The following is a 25,747-nucleotide window of genomic DNA, read 5'->3' on the forward strand; positions in this document are numbered from 1 at the left end:
CCCTCCCCAGAGACTGCTCTACCCCTGCCCGGTGCGGGGTGCCCCCTCTGCAGAGACTGCTCCCGCCAGGGGGCTGGGGGGTGCCCGCTCACCCCCCGCCCATCTGGGAATATAGCCTTCTCCCACCTGTGTGCTAGATGATAGTGGTACTCCAAGGGAGATAGTGAGGAGCACAATACACTGATTCTTAAGAAAAGCTTTAATGGGATTCTCAGATAAAATTGTGGGCTGTGTACCATTATATAGGGTAACTTGAAAATGGGGAAACTTTAAGTGCAACTTACTACAGGCTTTCTGTGCATCTCTACTGTAGTGCTGTTAAATGAAATTAGGTCTGAAAGGATTCTGTTTAATTTGATAATGATTTCTGTCCTCCACATGTGGCACTCTAACTTCAGCAGGCATGCTGAAGGGGAATCCTTTCCCACGGTTGTGACAGGAGTGGCATACTCTTGGCCTACTGGCTGGATGCTATCTACTTGATATAAGTGTTTGGCTCTATGACAGGTTCAGAATCTGCAAAATGCAAGTTCTTTTTTTATTTTTTTTCCCAAAGTTTGACATCCTTGAATAGAAAATCTAATGAAAGTGAACTGATGTATGCCTGTCTTAGTTTGAAATGGCTTTAAGAGGTGTACATTCCCAAATCTATATCAGTCCAGTGTCAGATCGCTCAGACATATTATTATGTTCTTGATTTGTACATGCAGGTGCTGCAATTGTAAATGCAAATAGGGAAGTTGCATAGGCAAATGTCCCAGGAGGACAGAAATATCACCACTCCTAAAAGCCTTGCATTCTCCCCTGAATGGAACACAACTGTTTAGTTGTTACATAAGGCCCTTATTCTGCTCCCAAAACATCCCACGACATCAGTGTGAACCCCCTGTACGCTGAAGGAGTAAACAGATCATAATTTAAATGTAGCTCGTCTTTCTCTGCAGGATGAGCATGACTCCTTGGGTAGCATTGAAGGCTTTCCTAACTAGTAATGTATGTCTGTCCTGAGTGATCAATGAGATCTGCTAGATAAAACTGGCATAACCATTAGATTCTTGAAGACTTTGTATGGGTGATTTTAAGGACTACCCTCAGGTGGTTCTAGATTCCTGGAGACTAGCATATCTTTTAGACAAACGTGCATCACTCAAACAGAATGTACAGGCTCTATGCAGGAATTACTGAGTGAGGTTCTATGGCCTGCGTTGTTGCAGGGGATCAGATTATCATAATGGTCCCTTCTAGCCTTAATCTGTGACTAACCTTTTCGTGGAGAGGCTCAAAAAAGTGTGTGTGTGTGTGTATGTATATATTTTAAAAAAAAAATACACACTCACAAAAGTATATATTTGCTTTGGACTTGGCAAAAGCAGAACTCAGCCTTGATTATGAAATATAGTAGTGAGGAATCTTTGCTTGGAAACCCAATAAGAGAGACATTAGCTGCACTTAAAACATACTTACCAAATACATCAGCTTTTCCAGATATTTTCCTTAAAGCTCATTTGTCTCCTTCCCTTAATTTCTAAATGTTTCCATTTGGGGAAGCCTGAGGACTCTTGTCAGAAAAGGTGAATATTTGGCTATGGCAACTTGAGTATCGTGTTTTATTGGTGTTTCTATAGTGCTCATCACTATAGTATCAGTGTTGTGGTATAGGAACATCATTTGCTGAAGACTGTTACTCAGAGTTCCATGTAATCTGGCAAAATAAAGTTATACCAAAACGTCATTGTTCTCTCCATAATCCCGACCCTCCACTCCTTTGGGTTTAGAGGAAACTGAATGATATAAAAAAAGTGGATGTGACATATTGCAAATAAGTCAAGAAATCATGACGTATGTTATGGGTGTGGAGAACTGAATTCAGCAGTCTAATGTGACTAGCTTCCAACTCTCATCCTCTCCTATAGGAGGTGGTTTAAATCTCCTGAAATGACTGCAGTGCCTCAGATTAATTATACATTAAGTTGGCTCCTGAATGCCTTAGAGCACCTAACTGTGTTTAAATCAAGAAACAAAGACGGGGGGAAATAACGAAGTGCTCTGGTTGAGGTTGTCCATGCACTGAAGTCAGGAAATTCAGTGTTCTGGTTCCCACAGCAACAGTAACTTGCCAAATTGCACATATATATTAAAAGATTAAAGTTAACAACAAACAGCAATTCAACATACCACATATATGCAAGGGCCCAATTTATACTTCCCCTGGGAAGTAACTTTGAAATTTTTAAATCTTTTGCGTGTAAAACTCAGTGACATCAGTGTATTCCAACTTTTATTTTTTGTATTTAATACAGACCCTCTTGAGACAAAACTAACTTGGTTAGATCCTAGCTTGTGATTGTTTTATTACAGAGATACTCACAACTCAGGGATTTATCAGCTTGTGCTGTCTGATGACTCTTATAACGAATACATTGTGGTCATTATATTGGTGACTTGAGTAGAAGTTGTGCAAGACAGGTAGCTAAGATAAAATTGTCTACTTTGCCAACAGCAATGAAAACGTAAAGCATAATTTTTCTGTGTTGTTCCTTGTGTAATTTCAGTAGCTAAACATTCATTTTTTACTGAGAATATCAAGAAAATGGACTAATTTCTGTAGTTTTCCCCTCTTTGGATATAAGGCCCCAGGCAAGTGTAAGCCAAGACGTCTGCCAGATTCCAAGTAACGGAACATACTGAGGAGCTCTTGCCTTTCTGAGCCGCTGCTTTGGGTGCAGCTCAGAGCTCTAGGATTCTCTCCCCATCCTCCTCCTGAGCTGCTAGTTAAATTCTGTGCTCTAGAAGCAGCATGGGCTGAGCATGGGCTCCTGGGTTCTCCACTGAATTGCTGTGACAACCCATTTCCCATATGTGCCTACACTACCTTACGTGAAGGGTGTAAGAAATAGCTGAAGTATTTTGAAGATGTGACGTACTAGATATTATCTAGTTACATCCCTGACCAAACTGTATTGTAGAGGTTATACAGCTATTTCCCAGATGACAAGATATCTTTAAGTCCTGGTAGAAGTGCTAGGAAACAGTGCAGTAAGCCCTGGTTGAGAGCCATGCTAGTGAGACGTGCCCAGGTTTTGCAGGTGCAGAAGTCAGAGCTGATCTCTAGTCAGGTACTTCATGATAGAATGTTGCTCTCTAGCTCAGCATCAGGTCAGTGCATTTCTGACTGTTTGATCATCTGTGTGGTATTGAAATATTCTGTTACAATTTCTTAGGCAGAAGAAAAAACAATATTTTTCCTCCCCCATTTAGGAGACAGAAGTCAGATGAATTCAAAGGAGTGATAAAGGGTGGCGGAGAAAGAGAAGCTGTGGTTGCTTTCCTGGTCCGCAGTTTGGCAGGACACTAAGATGTCTGTGGACATGAACAGCCAGGGCTCTGACAGCAATGAAGAGGATTATGACCCTAACTGCGAGGAGGAGGAGGAAGATGAGGATCCTGGGGATATTGAGGATTATTATATTGGGGTAGCTAATGATGTGGAGCAGCAGGGAGCAGATGCCTTTGATCCAGAAGAATATCAGTTTACCTGCCTGACCTACAAGGAGTCGGAGAGCACCTTGAATGAGCACATGGTTAGCTTGGCCTCCACATTAAAGGTGAGCAAATGTTTCTGCATTCATCAGGTGTGCACATAAGGCTGTATGACTGAAACAGCAAATACTGATCACAAATTTGATTTGGATCACTACTTGAGGGAGAGTGGTGTTTAAGATTAGTAGTTCTGAGCCGACTCGGCTTTACACAGTTTACAGCGTACTGGGTCTGGGTGTTGATCATAAAAAGCTATTTACAGATCCTTTGAGAATTTTCGGAGCTGAACTTATTTCATTAATATTACTGGAGAGTTCTAAAACAGGGTAAAGCAAAGAGAAAGAAGTATGAAAAGACATCACAGACACTACAAATAGTTGTACTTATGTTTGTTCAGAAAATGACTGGCCAGAGGCAAGCCATGCTAAGAGCATAAAGCTCAGCTCACATACCCCGCCAGTTTGAGAGAGAGAATAATCACAGACTTTCAGAAAGATAGGGTTGGTGCAGGAGATCTGAGCTATCATTACATTGACAAGCTATTTGATTAAGGGTGGTGAGCTTATCTGCTGTTATACTAATGACTAATTCCTCCTTGAAGATTTCCACTTCTGTAAGTCAGCCTGTTGACATTAAGTAGTACTCGAGAGACTACATTATCCCTTTTGTGCAACTGGTAGTATATTACAGGCTAGTAGCAATACAAGTTTTCTTGCACTGCATTACCACTGTGCATCGTTCCCATCACAGAGGAACAGCTTGTAGAAGTAAGAGGAGAATTCAGTCTCTAAGATGCTTTCAGACCTTGACACCTCAGCTAAAGCTGTCAATGGGTCTGCCATGTTGTGTCAGATGTGATGGTGTCATGTTGTGATGTGGACCCTTGGCCACGGGAAGCTGGAGAGAAACAATCACACTAAACAAAAGTTGAGTAATGTTTTGATAGCAGTACAGCATAGTCACCAACATGCCACCCACACCTTTATCTGATCCTGCTGTCCTTGATGCCCACTTTAATCATCTACTGCTTAAAGCAATTTAATATTCCGTTCTCCCCCACCATAGCTAGCTGGCTCTTGCTCACATCATTCTTTCTAGAACACTTACATTCTAGTTCAGAGTTTCCCCCATCCCTTACAGAGTCTAGATAAAGTAGACAAAAGGAGGGGGTAAATGGGAGGATTTGACCTGCACTTGGATCTGGCTTCCAGTCACTGTCATTTTTAAGTGATTCAGTAAATATTTAGAAATAGTCATTTTGCTTCATGCCTGGGTGACTCATGATGTACCCACTTAAAAGGGGTAAGTGACTTGTCCATTAAATCAAATGACTGAAAACACTAGATTTTCAGTTTTAAAGTCTGAGGGTATCCTTACCTGAGGACAGCATCGAATTTATATTAAAACAGTGAAGACTACAGTTGCCCTCATCTGTAAAATCATAGACTTTAAGGCCAGAAGGGATTATTGTGATCATCTAATCTGAACTCCTGCACATCACAGGGCACAGAACCTCACCCATTCCTTTCTGTATATGCTATGATGTGAGTTACTGAAGTCCTCAAATCTTGATCTAAAGACTTTTAAATTATAGATAATCCATCATTTACTCTAGTTCAAACCATCAAGTGATCAGTGCCACACACTGCAGAAGATGACAAAAAACCCAGGGTCTCAGACCAATTCTCTTCAATTTCTCAAAGTCATTTTGAATTCTAATCCTGCCTTCCAAAAACCTAACAGCCCCTCCCAGCTTGGTGTCATCCGCAGCTTTTATAAGCATATTCTCCACTCCATTATCCAAGTCATTAATGAAAATATTAAATATTGCTGGATCCAGACAGACCCTTGCCAGGCCTCAATAGATACATCCTTCCAGTCTGACAGTGAACCATTGGTAACTACTGTTTGAGTACGATCTTTCAACCAGTTATGCACTCACGTTTTACTAACTTCATCTAGACCACATTTCCATAGTTTGTCCCATGTGACATTCTTATGAGCTATATCGAAAGCTTTACTAAAAATCAAGATTTCACATGTACAGCTTATCTCCTATCCCTTAGGCTAGTAACCTTGTCTAAGAAGGAAATTACCTTGGTTTGGCATTATTTGCACCTGACAAATCCATGCTGGCTATTCCTTATAACCCTATTGTCCTCTAGGAGCTTACAAATTGATTGTTTAATAATTGGTTCTGGTATCTTTCCAGGTATTGAAGTTAAGCTGACTGGTCCATAATGGCCTAGGTCCTCTGTTTGTTTCCCTTTCTGGGGATAGCTACTATGTTTGCCTTCTCCAGTCCTCTGGGACCTCACCTCGCTTGCATGAGTTCTCAAAGATGTACACAAATGGTTCCAGCATTGCTTCAGCTAGTTCCCGAAGTACCCTAAGGGTTTGTCTTTGTTACAGGGCAAAATCAGCACTGCTGCAATTGATGCAGTGGTGTCAATTTAGCGGATCTGGTGAAGACTCAATGGGTCAATGAGAGAGTGCTCCAATGTTGATGTAATTATTCCACTGCAGTGAGAGGCGGAAGCTGTCAATGGGCGAGTATCTCCTGCTGACATAGCATGGTGTAGACACCGCAGTAAGTTGATGTAAGTGATGTCGCTTGTGGGGGGGTGAGTTTTTTGCACCCCTGAGTGACATAACTTACGTCAACTTAAGCGGTAGAGTAGACAAGGCCACGGATCAATTTCATCAGGCACTACTGACTAGATGACATCTACTTATCTGGATATTCTTTAACTGGCTCTTCTATTTTGGCTTGCATACCTTGCCCCTTCATATTTGTTAAGTATCAGAGGGGTAGCTGTGTTAGTCTGGATCTGTAAAAGCAGCAAAGAATCCTGTGGCATCTTATAGACTAACAGATGTTTTGGAGCATGAGCTTTCCTGGGTGAATACTTATTTGTTGTAAGTATCTGGTTACTATTAACCTTTTTAGTGAAGACTGATACAGAATAGAAGACTGATGCCAAAATAGGCATTAAACATCTCAGCCTTCTTGATCTAATCCGTTATTAGATCTCCTTCCCCTCTTAAGTAGTGCCCCTTCACTTCTTTTAATCTTACTTGCTCCTAATGTATTTAAAGAGCCTCTTGTTGTTTCCTTTTATGTCCCTTGTGAGGTGTAACTTTGATTTTGTCCCTACACGTCTGTGCTATTTTGTACTTTTGCTTTGCAATTTTTGTCCTCTCTCTTTTTCAAGCAAATACAGAGCTGATGGTGGTATATCGACCTCTTACTATTCTTCCTGTTTTTCCTTCACCTCAGAATAGTTTGCTCTTGTGCCTTTAATATCTTTTTGAGAAGCTCACAGCTCCCCTGAACTCCTTTTTCCCTTAGATTTTCTTCCCATGGGACCTTACATATCAGTTCTGAGTTAAGTCTTTTTTAAATTCATTATCTTTATTCTGTTGCCGCTATCATTTCCTGATCACTTTCACCCAAGTTGCCTTCAGATTTGCAACCAATTCCTTCCTATTATAAATAATCAAATCTAAAATTGCCATCCCCTTGGTTACAGCCTCCACTTTCTGAAACAAATTGTTATTGGACATTTTATATTTTTGTGGTATTACTTTTCCAAGAGCTATCTGGGTACCTAAAGTCCATGTGATGGGATGTGACTCACCACCTCCTGCTGGCCGTGCGAGGAATTAGCTCTTGATTGCCAGTGCACCTTCCTCTAGTGGTGTCTCACCGCCATCACTTCTGCTCCACCTCTAAGACCCACATCACGCCCCAGACCGCAGCGTCCTCTTCTGGGCACAGCCCTCCGACTGTGCCCCACTTCACTTTCTCCCCCTTTCTGGGGGAACTGGCTATGTCTAGTCCTGTACTTGCCACTGTGGCTTCCTGCAGCTCTCAGTCTAGCCCCTCACCTCAAGGGCGAGACTGCAGTCCAAATACTGGGCACACCCTCTGTGGCAAGTGGGGGAGAAGGGTGGGAGGGGAGGCCCACATGCTATTCCAGGCCACAACCCGGGGACCCTATAGCCAGCAGCCACATACTGCCGCTCCTCCAACTCCGGCTGCCTATTTTCCTGGGCTACTTCCCTATAGACCTAGCACCATCCTAGCCTGTTGTATCAGGAGCCTCAGTCTGGAGCTCCCTATTGCTCCTCCACCCAAAACTGCTCTCTGTAAGGCAGCTAATCCTTCTCCCTTGCACTCCAGGAAGAGACTGACTCTGTGGTATTGAGCAGCCCTTCTTATATGGCTCCCCCGGCCCTGATTGGCTGCTCCAACCAACCTTCTCCTGACTGGCTCTCTACAAGCCCTCTTCTCATTCGTTGGGTTTTGTGTGGTCTCCCTGAGGGTTGTTTTAACCCTCCATCTACCTATGTGGGGCAGCTGCCCTACCACAGCCCCCATTACCAATAGATCTTGTGTTTTGGGTATTTCTGCTGTGCTAGAAATGCTCCTCCTCCTAATTTGCTGATCTATAGGAGACCCCTCCCTCAATTTCACTCCTGTTTTTTCCTCCTTTTGTCTTCACCCAGAGACTTTCAGCTGGTCTGCCCTCACCTCCTCCTGGACCTCAGGACAAATGTATATATTCTTGATAGGCTATAGGCTCAGAGACCAAACATTGCAGCTTTTGGCGACTGCATGAAAATAAAATTGTAGAAACTCAGTATAGACAAAGTGAAGCTAAATAGTCTGTCTCTTCCAAGCTGATTGAACTCCAAAGAGCAAACAAATCACTTGAAGGGCAGATAGTATTTTAAAAATTGTTTTAATAATCTTGTAATAGAGAATGATTTATTTTAATTAACATGTGCCCATTTAATAAAGTGGTGTGGCTCCTGAAGGCTACAGGTCCCAGTGAGCAATACTCCCTTGTGCTTAGAACAACCACTGCTTGGGCTGGAATGGAGTAGTCAACCCCATGCGCAGGCTACATCTCCCGTATTAAAGCTGATAGAGCTCACATAATACATTTGGTTTTATCTAGTAAAGCTTTTAATTACCTGTTGCCCACCAAGTGGGAATGGCATTGGGGTGGGGGCAGTAAAGAGCATTCATTTTGACCCTTGGGATCTTATGCTCTTAACCAAATAGGTTGCTTTTCTGATGCAGCTGTAGCAAGACATTAATTTAACCTTCTTTCCCTGCATGAACAGCCTAGCTACCTCTTCCCAACTTGGTCCACCATACACACAAACTCATTTGTGAGGTGTCTACTGGGAGACATTTCACAGATCTGAGACAGTTCAATCGTTCCTATTCTCTTCTTTTGCTTGTGCATTAAGAGCAGCCTTGTGGGATGCATCCCAAAGACTCAGGAATTTGTTGCTTATGAGATGAAGGGTCCTTCTTGCTTTAGTCAGTTAGAATCAGTTTTCCTTTCAGCATTTGAGTTGCTGTACCTGTTCATATTCAGGATATGACTTCCGTTTTTCTGGACATGCCGGATATAAACAACAATCTGAGTGGTAACAGAATACTGGCTTTGCTTGGCATGTCTAGTCTAGCACCCTTCTAAATCTGAATGGGCCCACCCTCTTGTTAGACGCATCTGACGTTAATTAGTTGCTAGCATCACTTAAGATTACATTGTTTTTGGCAAGCTGAGAATATATGGGGTTTTGTGTTATGCCTTAAGAAATCTGTACCTATATTGTGTTGTATGAGATATTGACCATACTGCTCTAGAGGCTGTGTCTGGTTTGTATTTGAGTACCTCTCAGTACAGTTCTTGGCATTTATTGGCTTGGTATAGCCTATTGCAGAGAGTATTTAAAGGATACCATTGTAATGTTTAAGATCTCTAACAACTTCATCTAGTCACAAAAGTCACTAAAAATGTTTAGCTGAGTGTCAGAAATAGAACTACTGTCAAGTGGGAAGCTGCTCTTTCCTTGCTGTTCTCTAATGCCCACTCCATGTGAAATTTTTAACTTTAACTCTGCTGCCTTCATGTTTTTGTCACTGGTACCCTGTAGAACAAGAGTTGCCCATTTCTTAGGATTCTCATCTTTTCATGTGTGTCTAACATGCAGACTCTTCTGTCCCCTTATTTTCTGTTTCAATAAAAACTTTAAAAAATTGAGAGACTGCCACTTTGTCATCTTCATATTAGGATGAAGAAAATTCAGCTCCCATTAGCAAGCATGGAGATGGGGGACGTTGGATAGCTGCTGTTAAGAAAACAATATAGTATCATTGAATGGTGATCTTCCCCTGCCCGCATTGAGAGATCCTCTGCTATTCATGGTCCTGAGATACTGAAATAGTAGCTGAGAACTGTTAGAAATTCTCTTAGACTCCTTATGTAGTAATATCCTTGATCTCTAAGGTCTTAACAAATCGATAGCAGTTTCCCGTTAAGATGGATTTCTTCATAAGTTGTATTGTACTTATGGGTAACAGCCCATTCCTTTGCATGAGGATTTTTCACACTTCTTGCTATCACTCTAGCATTGCACAAGGGCCCAGTAGTACAGGGAGCCTTGCACTTCCATTTGTCTTATTCTTTGGATTCCTTCTCTGACGGCTTCTAGAACAATTTTTTTCCTACAGGATGGTGACTGGGCTGCACTGTGACCATGGCCACTACAGCAAGTATTCTACCCTTGTCCTCACACTTACAACAGATACTGATATTTCTTAATGGGAATTTGATTCAGTTGTGAATTGACTGCTTTGGTGACTTATTTCTTTTGACAGCATTCTTGCTTGTCCAGGTTAGCTTCCAGTCTTGAATGTCTGTTTTCTCTTTGCAGTGTAAGGTATAGTGGACCCATCCTAGAAAACTCCTGGGCTGTCTCCTCCCACCTACAGCCCTCCATCCCTTATAAGTTACGTGGCACTTTCTATGTGAAGTTTGGCTTGGCGTAACTCTTATTGAAGTTAGCTACCCAACTGAAGAGACTCCTTATCACATAGTACACGTCTGACCAAGTATATGAATGCACTCATCATATGATAAGCATGTATGCTACATTAACCTAGATCAGGGGTAGGGAATCTATGTCACACGTGCCAAAGGCGGCATGCGAGCTGATTTTCAGTGGCACTCACACTGCCCAGATCCTGGGGACTCTGCATTTTAATTTAATTTTAAATGAAGCTTCTTAAACATTTAAAAAATCTTATTTACTTTACAACAATAGTTTATGTAGTTATAGAAAGAGACCACCTAAAAACGTTAAAATGTGTTACTGGCACGCGAAACCTTAAATTAGAGTGAGTAAATGAAGACTCGGCACAGCACTGCTGAAAGGTTGCTGACCCCTGAACTAGATAGACCGAGCCACCAAGAGCTTGTTGTTTAATCTTTAGTACCTAGCACAAGGAGACATCAGTCCCTGATTGGGTCCTTGAGTTCTACTGGAGTACAAATAATATCTTCTGAGACTTTGTACCCTGAGCTGTTGCTGTTACTGCTTACACACAACAGAGAGGAGTTCTGTATGTTATCTAGCAAATGTGTAAAATATGGGGAGTCCCAATAATAAACTCAACTTCAGTGGGAAAAGGATTATTCCTTTCATATAAGGCTTGTAAGGTTTTGGTCTTCAGTGTGCAGTATCTGCTCAAAAAATATTTTGAGACAAAATAAAACAATACTCCTTAAACAATTACCTCAAAATCCAATGTACCAGAATGTCTGGAGTGAACCTTTGCCTGGAAAGATCATAGAGCTGGCAGGAAAGCCCAGGACTTGCAAAGTTAGCAGTTTCACAGGATTATTTGAGGAAAGTCAGTTTTAGTCCTCACTACCCAAGTCTTCAGCTTGTTGCTATTTCCAGCTTGATGCAAAAACTAATTACAGATGTGTGGGTTGATTAAATCCCATTCCTTTTCTTTTCTCTGATTCATGCATCACCTAAAACTTGCAGCCTGTCTGGATCTTCACTGAGCAAACGTGGCAGCTCACAGCTGTTGATGAGTCTGATCTTGGTGGGAGATGGAGGGAAGAGAGAGCATTATGGAAATATCTAATCTGAGTTTCACATTGCCATCTTATAGCTGGACCAGATGACCACAGAAGCTGTGCGAGGCAGTTAAAATAGATGCTATGGCTGTCAAATTCAATAGTTCAGCTGAGAGTGCCATTCTGTGTACCCTGAAGTGATGGCCTTTATATGAGCAATTTTTTCTCTTTCCTTCAGTTGTGTTTCTTAAAAACACACCTGGGATCCTCTTGAAGAGAGAAGTGGTGAAATGGGGCAGAAGATTGGTTTGTCTTTACTGCAGAGAACTCAAGTCGTGACCACACACACTCTTAACTCGAGTGTGATGGTGCTTTTAACTGTAGTTGGCTGGTCTGCTGGGGCACAGGGTATGGCTTGAGTGAGATCAACTCAGCAGCAGCTAACACAACCCCTCTGTATAATGTCTTGCTTAGAACTTCTTTTGAGCTTGCATTGTCTCCCCTGGAAAAATAACTTGCAGTCTGAGAAATGCTGCACTTTGCGTTTTCCCTAACTAAAACACTACTTATCCTACTTGGCAGCTGAAATCTCTGCTGTGTGCGCATGAGACCAGGTAGATTAAGGCTAATGTAAAATGATTATGTACAGAGAACAAGGAGTTAAAACTTAACGTGAGATCCTCTTTATTCAGTGTGCAGCAAACTATGTTGTGGACTGAAAGCACTTGCAAGTCCTGCTTAGCAGCACTTGTAGTATTTATCAGTCCTTCACTGCACTCTGACTCATAAATATGTTTCTAATCTTGTGGGCTGACGTTGGGTGTCTGCATGCCTGTGGCCAGGTGATGGGGGAGATTAAACCCTCCGATTTAGAAATAGTTGTGCCATGCAGGCTGTCAAGACTGTTCCATAATATCAGGGCTACAGCTCATGAGTCTGAACTGCATGTCTCCTACTTCTTCTAAGCTCACAATCTATAGCTGAGGGAGAGGCTGAAATGTCAGTCTAATTCTAAGCAATATGCTGAATGCTTAGAATTTTCAAAATTTTTTACCCAATATGTCAGAAGTCTGAGTTAAGTAGGTGTTAATTAAAAGTTGTAAACAGTATGATGAAAAAAGCCTTTCATTTGCCCAGGTTTCAGTTTCTGGTAGTGTCTCAGTCCCACTGTTTCTACAGTTCTCCAAGAAATTCTCCAGCAAAATCACAGAAGTTGATGTCTGTCTCTAGTGAAAATATCTCTGGTCTTCTTTATGAATGATAAAGAAGCACAAAAGATTTATTTTTTTCCTTTTCAGGTTAGACTTTTACTTGGATATGTTTCTTTGTAGTTAGTACAGTATATGAAGGTCAAGCATCTTTAGAAGTTTTCAGCAAAATATAGTGTTTCCTAGCTGGGATCTAATTTTGGGAGTTACCGTAGTTTCCTGTGGTGGTAAGGTTCGGAAGGCTGGAGTTGTCTAAATTGACCTCATCTACTCTACCTTCATTGTTCATCAGCCATGGTCATTGCGGAGACTCTTGCTCTTTGTGGGTTGCTTTGATCATGCCAGAGTATTGGTGTTAAGTCTGTAAGGGTTTGATCTAGCAGTAATTTATCTTGGTCACCAATTACCTTCTTTTGATGAGACAATCCAAAGTTGTAACCACTGGAAAGTCACGTTCTAGGATTAAAAGAAAAACTTCTCAGAAATATTTTCTTACCTTTGTGACTTAGAGAAAAATTTTTATTACAGTAGTTAAAACCCAGTGTTGGCTCAACTGGGGAAAGAGGACTTTCTTCCTGGTTTCTCCCTGGAGAGATTCCCAGCCCCAGCAGTAGTGAGCCCAAACAGTTTAAATGTTTCTTTTTCTCCTTTCTCCTTCCTGCTAGGTTTGTTCTCTTCTCTGGCCAGGCACTTCCAAACACAACCCTGATTTTGCAGGACGTTGTCAGCCTGACTTAAAATCACAGGATTTGTTGACTCCGACTCGCCCTAATGTACTCTCTCCTTGAGTGGTCATGTAATGAGCACGGGGTCAAGCTGCACTCTTATGGGCTCCCACTCAGCACATCTCAAAATCTGTGTGTTGGACAATTGGATTTTTCTGTGAACCAGTTAGAGCTTAGTCTAAGACTGTCCCTAGGAATTCTCTTTAAAACTCCATCAGAAGATCTCTGCAAAATCCACAATGAAAACAGAGCTCCAGAAAAGCAAGTCAAACCTGGAAGACATTGAGGATGGGGGAGCTGCACAGCTACTCCACTAAATTAATCACCATTAAGGATTCTAAGTTCTCAAACATGAAACACTCTTTAAGCTTTGGATCAAATTTCTACCTGGGTGGACCACTCTCAAGGCCAAGTGGCAATGGTTGAAAAATTATAGTCACAGATGTGTCTTGCATAGAATCGTAGGACTGGAAGGGACCTCGAGAGGTCTTCTAATCCAGTCCCCGGCACTGAGGGCTGGACTAAGTATTATCTAGATCATCCCTGACAGGTGTTTGTATAACTCCGGGCTGGCAACATTTCAGCAGTGTTGTGCCGAGTCTTCATTTATTCTAATTTAAGGTTTCATGTGCCAGTAACACATTTTAATGTTTTTAGAAGGTCTCTTTCTATAAGACTATAATATATAACTAAACTATTGTATGTAAAGTGAATAAGGCTTTTAAAATGTTTAAGAAGCTTCATTTAAAATTAAATTAAAATGCAGAGCCCTCTGGACTGGTGGCCAGGACCTGGGCAGTGTGAGTGCCACTGAAAATCAGCTCGCGTGCCGCCTGTGGTACCCATGCCATAGGTTGCCTACCCCTGGTCTAACCTGTTGTTAAAAACCTCCAATGATGGAGATTCCACAGTCTCCCTAGGCAAGTTATTCCAGTGCTTAATCACCATGACAGTTAAGAAGTTTTTCCTAATGTGCAACTTAAACTGCCCTTGCTAAAATTTAAGCCCATTGCTTCTTGTCCAATCCTCAGAGATTAAAGAGAACAATTTTTCTCCCTGCTCCTTGTAATAACCTTTTATGTTATCATGTCCTCTCTGTATTCTCTTCTCCAGACTAAACAGACCCAATTTTTTCAATCTTCCCTAATAGGTCATGTTTTCTAGATGTTTAATCATTTTTGTTGCTCTTTTCTGGACTTTCTCCGATTTGTTCACATCTTTCCTGAAATGTGGCACCCAGAACTGGACACAATACTCCAGTTGAGGCCTAACCAGCATGAAGTAGAATGGAAGAATTACTTCTCATTTCTTGCTTACAACACTCCTGCTAATATATCCCAGAATGATGGTCGCTTTTTTTTTTTAACCGTGTTACACTGTTGACTCATATTTAGCTTATGATCCACTATGATCCCCAGATCCTTTTCCTCAGTACTCTTTCGTAGACAGTCATTTCCCATTTTGGATGTGTGCAACTGATTATCCCTTCCTAAATGGAGTACTTTGCATTTGTCCTTATCGACCGTCATCCTGTTTACTTCAGATCCTTCTCCAGTTTGTCCAGATCATTTTGAATTTTAATCCTATCCTCCAAAGCACTTGCAACCCCTTCCAGCATGGTATTGTCCACAAACTCTAAGTGTACTCTCTATGCCATTATCTAAATCATTGATGAAGATATTGAACAAGACCACATAGGTGGGGGCCAGGCTGCAACTGCTGGAAAATAAGGTGGCCTGTCTAGGAAAATGAGCTGAGGACACAGCCAATTAACTCTATGCTCTTCAACCTTCAAGAAGGAATAGAGCACCCAGAGAATTTCTTTATCCAATCCTTCAGCTGTTTCAACATTCTCTTGGGCAAGATAAACTTTCCAGGACACACCAATATGAGGAGTCTTTTTTCTTCTCCTGAAAAAAGACAAGAACCTGAGGACAGCAGATCAAACCACCCAACTTGATTAATCTGGAAGTCAGAATAGGTGAAAATTTTTCTTATTGGGCTTTATATATTGGAGATCAACAAACCACCTCATCTGCAGAACTCTGTCTCATATGCTACTTCAGTGGGGTGAAACAACGGTCTCAATTTCTGTATGCAGAAATTGATAGTGTTTATTGCATTACCTGTTTTCAGTAATTGAGAAACTTACCTTTGCCCAGCAATTTATAGTGTCTTGCTAATTTGTTCTGTAACTCTGCCATGGAGGCTCCTGCTCATCTAGAGTAGCTTCCTGCCCGTTGGGGCTGAGGCGCTGTGCCCCCACTCCTTCAGTGTATGGAGTTTGCACTTCAGCTGCCCATGCTGCAATGTGTTTTGAGGATAAGCATAGTCCTTTAGTGTCTAGGGGCTGTCAGTTTGGCACTGCTTTGGCTGTCAGCAGCTGTGTCCAGGGCTGTATTCGCTTTCCACCCCCCACCCCCCCCTGCAGCGGTGGGACTGAAGCCAGGGCTGTGCTCCCCCCTCCCCTCCATGGCCAGAGCTGGGGCTACCCTGCATCCCGTGGTGTGGCCAGGGCCCCATGGCTTGGTTGGGGCTGTGCCCTCTGTCCCATTGCCGTGAGGCTTGGGCTATCAGTGCCCCCACTCCTGCAGTGGGCTTGGGCTGTCGTTCTCCCTCTTTTCCCCGCCCCCCCAGTTATTTTTGGTAAAAGTCACAGACAGCTCACAGGCTCCAGTGAATTTTTGTTTATTGTCCGTGACCTGTCCGTGACTTTTACTAAAAATAACTGTGACAAAATCTTAACCTTAGTTATGAATAATTGAAACTGATGCATTTCATCTGGGGTGGTTTTGTGGAGCTTTGGCCAAGACCAGGGATAATCACTTACTTACTCTTCTAGTTACCACGCAGCTCTTTAACATCCTTCTCAGTCAAAACGAAGCAGGCAGTGCACAGTGCTTGTCCTAAAGGCTGGTCCTGCTAACCGTGCCCGTTCTCCTGAGCTGCTCCAAGGTATCGGAATTTCTAGATGGGACTCTAATTCACAACCTCGCATTTTAAAAGCAAGTGTTCAGTACCTGTATCGTCTTGTAGTTCAGACCCCAGCTTTACCCCACAGTCCCATCACACTTGTATGCTCCTATTAATATTGCACCAAGATAAACAATGTCAGATTTGAAACTTTTAATTTGCTTCCTCTTCGGGGGTACCTGGGAATATTTTTCATTTATCCCTTCTCTCAAATTACACAGGGTTACCCTGCTCAGGCCAGTAGAAATTATTTAATTCTAGCCTCTGCGCAGATCTGTTGCAGTGCATCAACCCATCACTGGAAGTTGTCCCGTCTCTAGTCCTGTGGCAGGAAAGCTAAATGTTTCCTTTTCTTTCTTACCATAATCTGTGCCCCATGTGCAGCTGGTCACCTCTCCTCCACTCTGCTCGTTAAGGGGTGTCTGTCTGCTCAGGCACAAGTCACATGGCATATTGTGCTCTATTATGAGTAACGATACACTTTAGTCATGGGGGCGACTGGTTCCATGACTTTACCGGATCTCTGTAACTTCTCCGGTTTCCGTTGTCGGCGCCTGGACTGCGGCTGTGTGTCCCTGCCCCTGTCATGGTGGTGGGGCTCAGGCTGTGAGGCTCCACCTGTCATTCCTCCCCCCGGCCCGGTTATTTTTAGTAAAAGTCACAGACGGGTCATGGGCTCCCGTGAATTTTTGTTTGTTGCCCACAACCTGTCCGTGACTTTTACTAAAAATAACGGTGACAAAATCTTACCCGTAGTTCTGACCTGGCCCCTGCCTCCTCTCTTGAATCTCACCCTTTTCAGGCTTAGCCAGGGGAAGCAACAGTCAGGTTTTGAGTTTCTCACACTTGGCTGCATCAGTTAGAACAGGGATTACTTTAGATACGGCTGTATGTGTAGCTCCTTTCCCCACCCGTGGCATTGTTTATCCTTGTTTAAACTGGCACCCTTCTTTAAAGCCTGAGCTGGAAAATTAATGGCCTGCAGGTTTTGGATGAAAATACTGGCAGGCGTTGTGTTTTACTGTAGATTTCTTTTGGCCCCGACACCTGACAGTGAGTGAAAGCATGAACTATGCGTGATGGTTTGAGAAACAAATTTCATAGTAATAATTTCCAGCCCAGACCACTAGCACGGAAAAGTCTGAACAGTGACCTGCATTATGGGGCTCTGTGTGTGTGTGTGCGCGCGCACGCACAAACCCCTAAGTGTACAAGGTGGGGCTCTGGAAATATACCTCTTGATTCTTTTTTTCTTTTTTTTCTCAGGTGTCTCATGCAGTTGCTAAGCTTGTATTAGTTAGTTTCCACTGGCAAGTCTCAGAGATTTTGGAAAGGTAAGTGTGACTGACTTGTATGTATCCCATTCTAGTCGCTTTTCACTCTCACTGTTTTGCAAATGTGAATGTACCAGGCTGTTTCCCACTGATGTCTACACAAGAGAACAGTTGGGCCAGCAGGGTGGTTGCATACTGTACCCCGGGGGTGAAGAGGAAGGCTGCATTTTGGTCAGATGAATTCCCCTAGCTGACCAGCTAATGTAGGTAGAATAAAGGGAGGGAAATGGTATGTTTGTCCTGGAGGGCTCCCATCTCTTTAAGGGATTGTTAAGCAATGCAAATGCATTTTGCTTTAAATTAGAACCTGTATATTGAGAAAACTGCAGCAGTAATTGATGATAAGAAAGGGAAAATTTCCTTTAGAATCTCCTTTGTATTCTTAACTGTATTTCTAGTAAGTTTTTCCATGAGAGAAGAATCTGATCCCTGGCCATAAACAGGTACTGAACTAGTGCCGGCTTATCAGGCAGTCATGCTTTCGGATTAAAGCTTTTTGCTTCTTCTGGATACAATTGATGATTTTTCTGGAGAGCACTGAGAAGATGTTGAGTCAGGGTATTGGGAAGTGGGATACTGGCTTAGGAGCGACTCAGGTAGTGCTGAACAATTCTTATAGCAGATCAACAAGCTGCAAAGGCAGAGTGTAAATTGTGTCCAAACTCATCTGAGAAGCACATGCCAGCGGCCAGTGCCTCTTTGCATCTCCTTCTGACTGGTCCCTGTTAGCAATCAACCCCTTCTAGAGAGAGTGGGAGAAATGCAGTTTCCATGGTTCATGACTCTCTCTATGTGATGTCTAGCTCACACTGAGTGAGCGAGCAAGCAAGTTTCCCACAGCACGTAGCTGGTCCCCGGGGAGTCCAGAACTAACTCCAGAAGGTGGGATTTCTGCATGGGAGCCACTGCTCTTCTGCAATGTAAGTGGTCAGATGTGGAACAGGAGTACATCGGGGAGGGGCTTTATTTTTAAAATTGCAGCATTACAGATTGTTTCTTAGTGCATCTGGTCCTCAAGCTAATGTCAAACGTCCATTTTCCTTCCTTAGCTGCACTTGATATAAATTCAGTGGAGGCCCTAATTTCAATCCCTAAAAGTTGTGGAGTGAGGAGAAGAGGGGGTTCACGTATCCCAATATGAACTGAAATGACTTTGATTTAATTTAGTGATGTTTACATCCATTGTGAAAACCTTCCTCTGCAGTGTTGGAAACCCCAAACAGCAACATGTGACTACTTCTAATGCTGCTTATTTCTTATTTGGTGTTCTTGGAGGGCATGGGGGCTCTGATACAATTGCATAAATACTTAGCTAGATAATGTATTAGAATCAAAGTGAAACCAAACTGTCGAAACTGAAGTGCGAAATGTCAACAGCCTTTGTTGAAAGGGGATTTAGATTAGGAAAATTCGGTTGGTCTATCCTGTCTAAGAATATAAGGGAAATCTAGTTCACATTTGGATTAAACATCAGGCTGGACTGATTTAAGTCAAAGCGATTTAAATCAGAAAGCAGGAAACGGTCATTTAAATAATTGATTTTTAACCTCATTTTGCATGAGTACTTTTGTTGTTTTATTACAAAGTTTATTCTCACTAGTTGGTAACCATTAAAATATGATGATTTGCCGCTAAATACAACTTTACGCTAGTTTGTGCTGCTTTTTGCTAACCAGGAGGATACATTGGCAATTTTTAAAATATCTGCTCTAGGAATTATTGTTGGGAAGTTCTGTGACCTGTGCTATACAGGAGTCATGTTAGCTAACCACAGTGGTCCCTTTTGGACTTTGAATCTGTGTGTCTGAGATTTATTTAAGCAATTATACAGCTTCTTCCTTAGTCTGATTCTGAATTTTTGCATTTTTATTATAGCAAATGATGCATTTCTTGTTTAAACTAATTTTTTACTTTTGATGTATGTCAAGCTTTTTGGATGGGAATTCAGATGCACCGTACCAGCATTTTAAAAAATTAGTTAAATAAAATTACCCAAAATGTGCTGCATACATAAGAAAAAAGTTTATCAAAACGGGTTTTGCATTTACACCTGATTTATTAAACAAAGAAAGTAATATCTGTAGTTAGTGAATTGAACTGATTGTTTCTGGCCACTATTTCCTTCAGGATTTTAGAATTAGTAAACCTGACCTTCTTGTACCGGGTTTTTTATTCTGCAATTTGAACAGGAAAACAAGCTTTCCTTCTTTTCAACTTGCGATTAGTTTCTTAGCTTTAATCAACTAGGCACTGAACTGAATTAGCTGAATAAACTGAAATGAAGAAAATATTCTCTCTACACCAACAGAAGGAACTGCTGCTAAAAGTTAGGTTAGTGCTTAAACTGTGGTTCCAAGGTTCTTAACCAGTGACTTCCAACAGTTCAATAGTTTGATTTTCTTTAAAACTTATGCAGCAAACATGTTCTGCTTAATATTTTAACATTTTAATTATTAAGTAAAGGCCTATATAATTTCAAATTATAATTTTAAATATATATTTTTAAATAAAACTATATTTAATGTAAATTTTAAACGGACAGATAAATCTAGTGTTTTTATTAAAAACAATTTTTATCCACCATGTTAAGCATAGTCACTATTTTTTGAACTGCGCTAGTTTAGGGTTGCCAGGTGGGCTGCCAGTGCTAGTTCAGGGTTGTCCAGTTTTCGACCAGAACTCCCGGTCGAAATCCAGTCAGCACTGCTGACTCGACTGTTAAAAGTCTGGGCTAAGGCAGTAGTTCTGCACGGCATGTCCCCCTTCCAGCTCCTACACATAGGGGAAGCCAGGGGATCCACGCACTGCCCCTGCCCCTGCCCCTGCCCCAAGCCCTGGTTTTGCAGATCCCATTGGCGGTGCCTGCAGATGAGGCAATGCATAGAGCTGCCTGGCTGCACCTCTGTGTAGGAGCCGGAGTTTGGACATGCTGCTGCTTCCAGGAGCTGCTTGAGGTAAGCACCACCTGGAGTCTGCACCCCTCACCCCCTCCCGCACGCCAAGCCCCTGTCCCAGTCCTGATCCCCCTTTTTCCCTCCAAACCCCTCAGCTCCAGCCCGGAGCACCCTCCTGCACTCCAAACCCCTCATCCTCAGTCCCACCCCAGAGCCTGCACCCCCAGCCGGAGCCCTCACCCCCATCCCCTCCTCCCACACACCAACCCCCAGCCCAGAACCCCCTTTCTGCACCCTGATTCACTAATTTCTGACTCCACCCTGGAACCCACACCCCCAGCCACAGAGCCTGTACCCCCTTCCACTCCCCAGCCCCCTGCCTCAGCCCAGAGCCCCCTTCTGTATTCTGAACCTCTCGGCTCCACACCCAGAACCTCCTCCTGCAACCCAAACCCCTCATACCAGAGCCCGTACCCCCAGATGGAGGCCTCACCCCCTCTTGCATCCCACCCCATTGCCTCAGCCCGGGACCCCCTGAACTCCTCATTTCTGTCCCCACCCTGGAGCCCTCACCCCTTCCCGCACCCCAGCCCCCTGAATCAGTCTGGTGAAAATGAGCGAGTGAGTGAGGGTGGAGAGAGTGAGCAACAGAGGGAGGGGTGATGGACTGAGTGGAGGTGGGGCGAGGGTGTTCAGTTTCATGCAAGTAGAAAGTTGGCAACCCTATGCTACTTATGTCCAGAAAAGGAGAGTTTTATTTGCAAGAGTCCACTTTGCTGCATTAAGAGCCTCCATGAAGAATGGGCTTAGACGTTCCTTGATCAAGTATCCTGTGAGACTCCACTCCAGTTCAACCAGAAGCTACTCTTCATTAGTCGCAAAATGGTTCTTGTAAAATCAAAATGCATTTTGGTGCAAGAATTTAATTCTTAAATTCACCCTTCCAGGCACAAGTCCAATTCTGCCCAGTTGCTAGTGGAAGCACGAGTTCAACCCACCTCATCCAAACATGTAAGTAACTGGCAACTTCAGTCTGCACCACCCGATCCTAGGATCACCTTACTCACTGCATGGCCTGCCTCACACTAACATTTTTTGCAGACTTAGTGTTTTAAATTTTAACCCAATACCTCCTGCTGCTGTTTTACGGTGAGACATAGCCAAGATGTCTCTGGCACTTAAATGTAAGCCTTCATATGGTGGTACAGTTAATGTTTAAGATTAACCTCTACAGATGAGTAAATTAGATCACCGTAGCTCTTCAAGAGCAGGTTAGATAAAACATTGGAGTGAGAGTTCTGCAAAATCCACAGGAGCAGACTGCATGGCCCAAGAGGGCTCTTCTCATCTTGCTCTCTGTTTGTAAAAGAGGCTTTAGGAGAACTGTGAGTTGATAGAGAAAATAAGGCCTATTTGTTACTGAAATTGGGTGTTGCCTTGAGGTGGTTGCATTGCTCTGCTCGAGGATGTTGAGGCTAATCTCCAAAGGATGCTTCTTCCCAACCAGTTTCATAGTGACCTTTGAACCCACAGTTTAGGTTCTGAAGCAGTGGTGGCCAGAGTCCTTGGAAATTTGCCTCTCTGTTAGAAGCTTCCTACTGCATGTTTACAGGATTCATTCGCTGTGGGTGTTGCAATCCAATGTGTTATGTCACAAATGGTTATGCTGGGAATGGATTGTGACTTGTCAGAAGCTAGATTACAGAATATTGGATTTAGAGGAGGGTGGTTTTTTACAATGGATAGTTGCTGTTGAATCTGAGTCAACTTGTAGCTATCACTGATGAAAAAGAAAAAGGAATAAAGCTAAAAGTGTAAGGCTGCATAAACTTAAAATAAACTCTCTAGCATGATTCTGGGATGCATTAACAGATGTGTTGTAAGCAAGACACGAGAAGTCATTCTTCCGCTCTACTCTGCGCTGGTCAGACCTCAGCTGGAGCATTGTGTCCAGTTGTGGGCACCGCATTTCAAGAAAGATCTGGAGAAATTGGAGAGGGTCCAGAGAAGAGCAACAAGAATGATTAAAGGTCTTGAGAACATGACCTATGTAGGAAGGCTGAAAGAATTGGGTTTGCTTAGTTTGGAAAAGAGAAGACTGAGAGGGGACATTATAGCAGTTTTCAGGTATCTAAATGGTGTCATAAGGAGGTGGGAGAAAACTTGTTCATCTTAGCCTCTAATGATAGAACAAGAAGCAATGGGCTTAAACTGCAGCAAGGGAGGTTTAGGTTCCTAACTGTCAGGGTGGTTAAACACTGGAATAAATTGCCTAGGGAGGTTGTGGAATCTCCATCTCTGGAGATATTTAAGAGTAGGTTAGATAAATGTCTATCAGGGATGGTCTAGGCAGTATTTGGTCCTGTCGTGAGGGCAGGGGACCGGACTCAATGACCTCTCGAGGTCCCTTCCAGTCCTAGAATCTATGAATCTTTGAATATTTGGGTTCCAGACTAACTTAATCTTTATTACTACATACGTTGTGAAAAGGGCCCTGAGCACATATGAACTTGATCTAGTTTTCTTGTATCTGCTTTCATCTAGGTGTCCTCCTTTGAAATGCTGTTCTGTGCCTTTGGGAGAAAGGGTGAGGTAGTTTAAGGCATTGGATTAGGACTTGGAAAATCTGGGTCCAGTTCCTAGCTCTGCTACATGCTTTGCTAGGCCAAGTCACTCTGCTTCAGTTCCCTCTCTGTAAAATGAGCATACTGCGTCAGTTCCCTGGTCTATTACCATGTGAACTCTTCAAGGAGAGACTTCTCTTACCATGTTTATACAATGCCTGTTACAGTGCGGTTCTGATCTTGGCTGGGACCTTTAGGTGCTACTCTCAAAGTAATTTGTTATAGTAGTGCCCCTCTGTGAACAACCAGATTTTTCCACATGTGAAGGCAACATTATGGAAGGAGGAATTTTCCCTCTTCGTCAGTGGAAAGACCCACTCTGACTCCAAGCTGTCTAAACTGAGGTATTGGTCCCAATAGGTCTCATGCATTTAAGATTGTATTGTAAAATGTGTTTACACAGTTTGTGGAAACACATTAAATGCTCTGGAATGCACCATGTCTTGAATGCAGAATATAGGCCCCAGGTTGTGAAAGTTCTGTACACAACCCTAAATGAAAATGCTCATTATGCTGCCACCTAGGAATACACACCTGCCCCGGAGAACTCCTCCAGCATAGGTTAGAGGGGAAAGTATTTTCAGTGTTCTTCTGAATCTGCTTATGCTACGTGGATGGGAGAAGTGGGGGGAGAGCATGTGTTCTAGAATGCCATAGGGAAAGGCACCAGCTAGAAGATTCGAGGGGAGAGTCCGGTTCAGATTCTCAAACATGATAAAAGTTGCTTTTCTTGGAGTGAAACTATGATGTGTATAAAAATGGGAATGGTGGAAATCCTTTGTACTGGCCAAGAAACAGTGAGTCCTTCTGCAGCAAGTCTACAAGAGAATTATAGGAGAGACAATTAGCTAGAACTGGGGAAACTGCCTTCTGCCCAAATAAATGTTTACTTGATCTAGGCAATAAGTGATCCCTAACACTGTTAGAGAAATGTTCTCAGCAACAATAGGAATAGGTCTCCTACAACAAAGATGCTTCTACCGTAGCAGACAACGATGCTACAACAGTGTTGTACGCCTAGTGTGAACAGGCCCTTGCACTGTCGTTCAGCAATGGCTGTGTTCTCAGAGTGCATAGTCAGGCCTGGGAGGTGAGTTATCCCATGCAGGTTTCTCTGGAAGGTACCAAAGCTTTAAGGCGTTAGAATGGGATTTGCATTATGGCTTCAGTCTGAAAGGGACAAATGGGTGTATAAACTTTGCTTCCAGATGTGGAGGCAGAATCTGACTTCTGGTGGTGCTCTGTTAACCTACTTCCCCTTCAGCTTGAAAGGGTGAGATGAAACATAACGTGAGTAGCTAAGGGCTGCATGTGTTGCTTAGTGGCTCGTTCTGCACGACCACATGGGAGATCCAGATTGTTTCCTAGTGACCTGCTTCCTGGACCAGCAGGGCCTGGGAGTAACAATGACTTTGCAATGAATCCTGCCCATTCCTCCTCAGCCAGAAGGATGGTGTCTGCATGCAATATGTGGCACAAGTGAAGGTGAAGAGATAGGAGAGGTTCCTTGAACTTCACAGTGAACTGGGATCTGCTTTCCCACCCCACAAACACTGATGTGCATAAAGGTGCTACATTGGCTTGCATCATTTGTTATCTGAAATTGCTGTCCAGCCAAACAGACACTGATATGTGAGTTCCCAGAACGATTGCTTCCTGGGATCTAGCCAGACAGTGAATGAACAAGTCCCTTTGAACTGACTTGTGCTAACAAGGTAGATGGAAAAACTAACTGAAAAAAGAAATAATGCAATGGTGTATTTCAAAGGGATGGTTAATCTGCATTTGGTAGCAGGACAAGGATGGAGAGCAGAAAAACAAATCTCCTTGTGGGTAATACACCAGATCCGAGGCATAGGGAGTCCAGTGACCGGGATCAGAAAAGCGAGACTTGTCTGTTGTCCTCTGACACCTAAAAGGCTCCTAAAAACAATTAATTGGTGAAGCAGCATGCTCCTTTCCTAGATGGCTCCTTCTCCCAGAAGCCAAAGGCTGTCTGAATTAGGTGAAAGTGAGTCTGTCCTGGGGTAAAGTTTTAAAGACAATACTGGGCTCCTTCCACAACAGTGCCATGTAAGGGCAGGTGGGGGTCATTTTGGGCTTATAGGGCCAGAAGAGCTAAGTGATGCCAGGACCCATTTCAGCCCAACTCTGATTTGCACCTCTCTTTCAGGCAATGGTACATTCCTCTCATCACTGTGCAGTGTGTATGCAGTTTGTGCGAAAGGAGAACTTACTCTCTCTGGCTTGTCAGCACCAGTTTTGCCGTAGCTGCTGGGAGCAGCATTGTACAGTACTCGTCAAGGATGGTGTCGGAGTTGGTGAGTTCAAGGCAGACACTTTGGTGGGTTTTTATTTGATGCATTGACCTCCTCCCCCACTCCCCAACGCAGCTGGACCAGTCACTTTAATATCTTAATATTGAGAAAATGAAGCATGCAGTTGATCTGTATGGAAAATCAGTGTCTTAAATATTTAAACTGGTTTGGACTGAATCCATAATTGCCAGGATTCAGTAATCTTAGCCTGGTCCTTAGAGGATGCCACTGCCTCCCAA

At 43.0% G+C, this 25,747-nt stretch overlaps 1 protein-coding gene across 3 annotated transcripts in view; it reads left to right on the top strand.

Moving 5' to 3' along the window:
• ARIH2 (ariadne RBR E3 ubiquitin protein ligase 2) overlaps positions 1-25,747 on the top strand; it is a 46,550-nt gene that overhangs the window by 1,164 nt on the left and 19,639 nt on the right. For 2 of the 3 annotated variants that reach the window (XM_075073337.1, XM_075073336.1), the window contains exons 2-5: positions 3,259-3,605; positions 17,605-17,672; positions 21,514-21,577; positions 25,364-25,511. In XM_075073337.1, the coding sequence (XP_074929438.1) occupies positions 3,357-3,605; positions 17,605-17,672; positions 21,514-21,577; positions 25,364-25,511 (529 nt within the window). In that variant the 5' untranslated portion in view covers positions 3,259-3,356. Of the gene's footprint in view, positions 1-398; positions 526-3,258; positions 3,606-17,604; positions 17,673-21,513; positions 21,578-25,363; positions 25,512-25,747 lie in introns of those variants that run through there. The other variant, XM_075073338.1, reaches the window with a different exon arrangement.

The sequence above is a fragment of the Chelonoidis abingdonii genome, chromosome 17 (assembly GCF_003597395.2).
Source record: "Chelonoidis abingdonii isolate Lonesome George chromosome 17, CheloAbing_2.0, whole genome shotgun sequence".
Lineage (NCBI taxonomy): Eukaryota > Metazoa > Chordata > Testudines > Testudinidae > Chelonoidis > Chelonoidis abingdonii.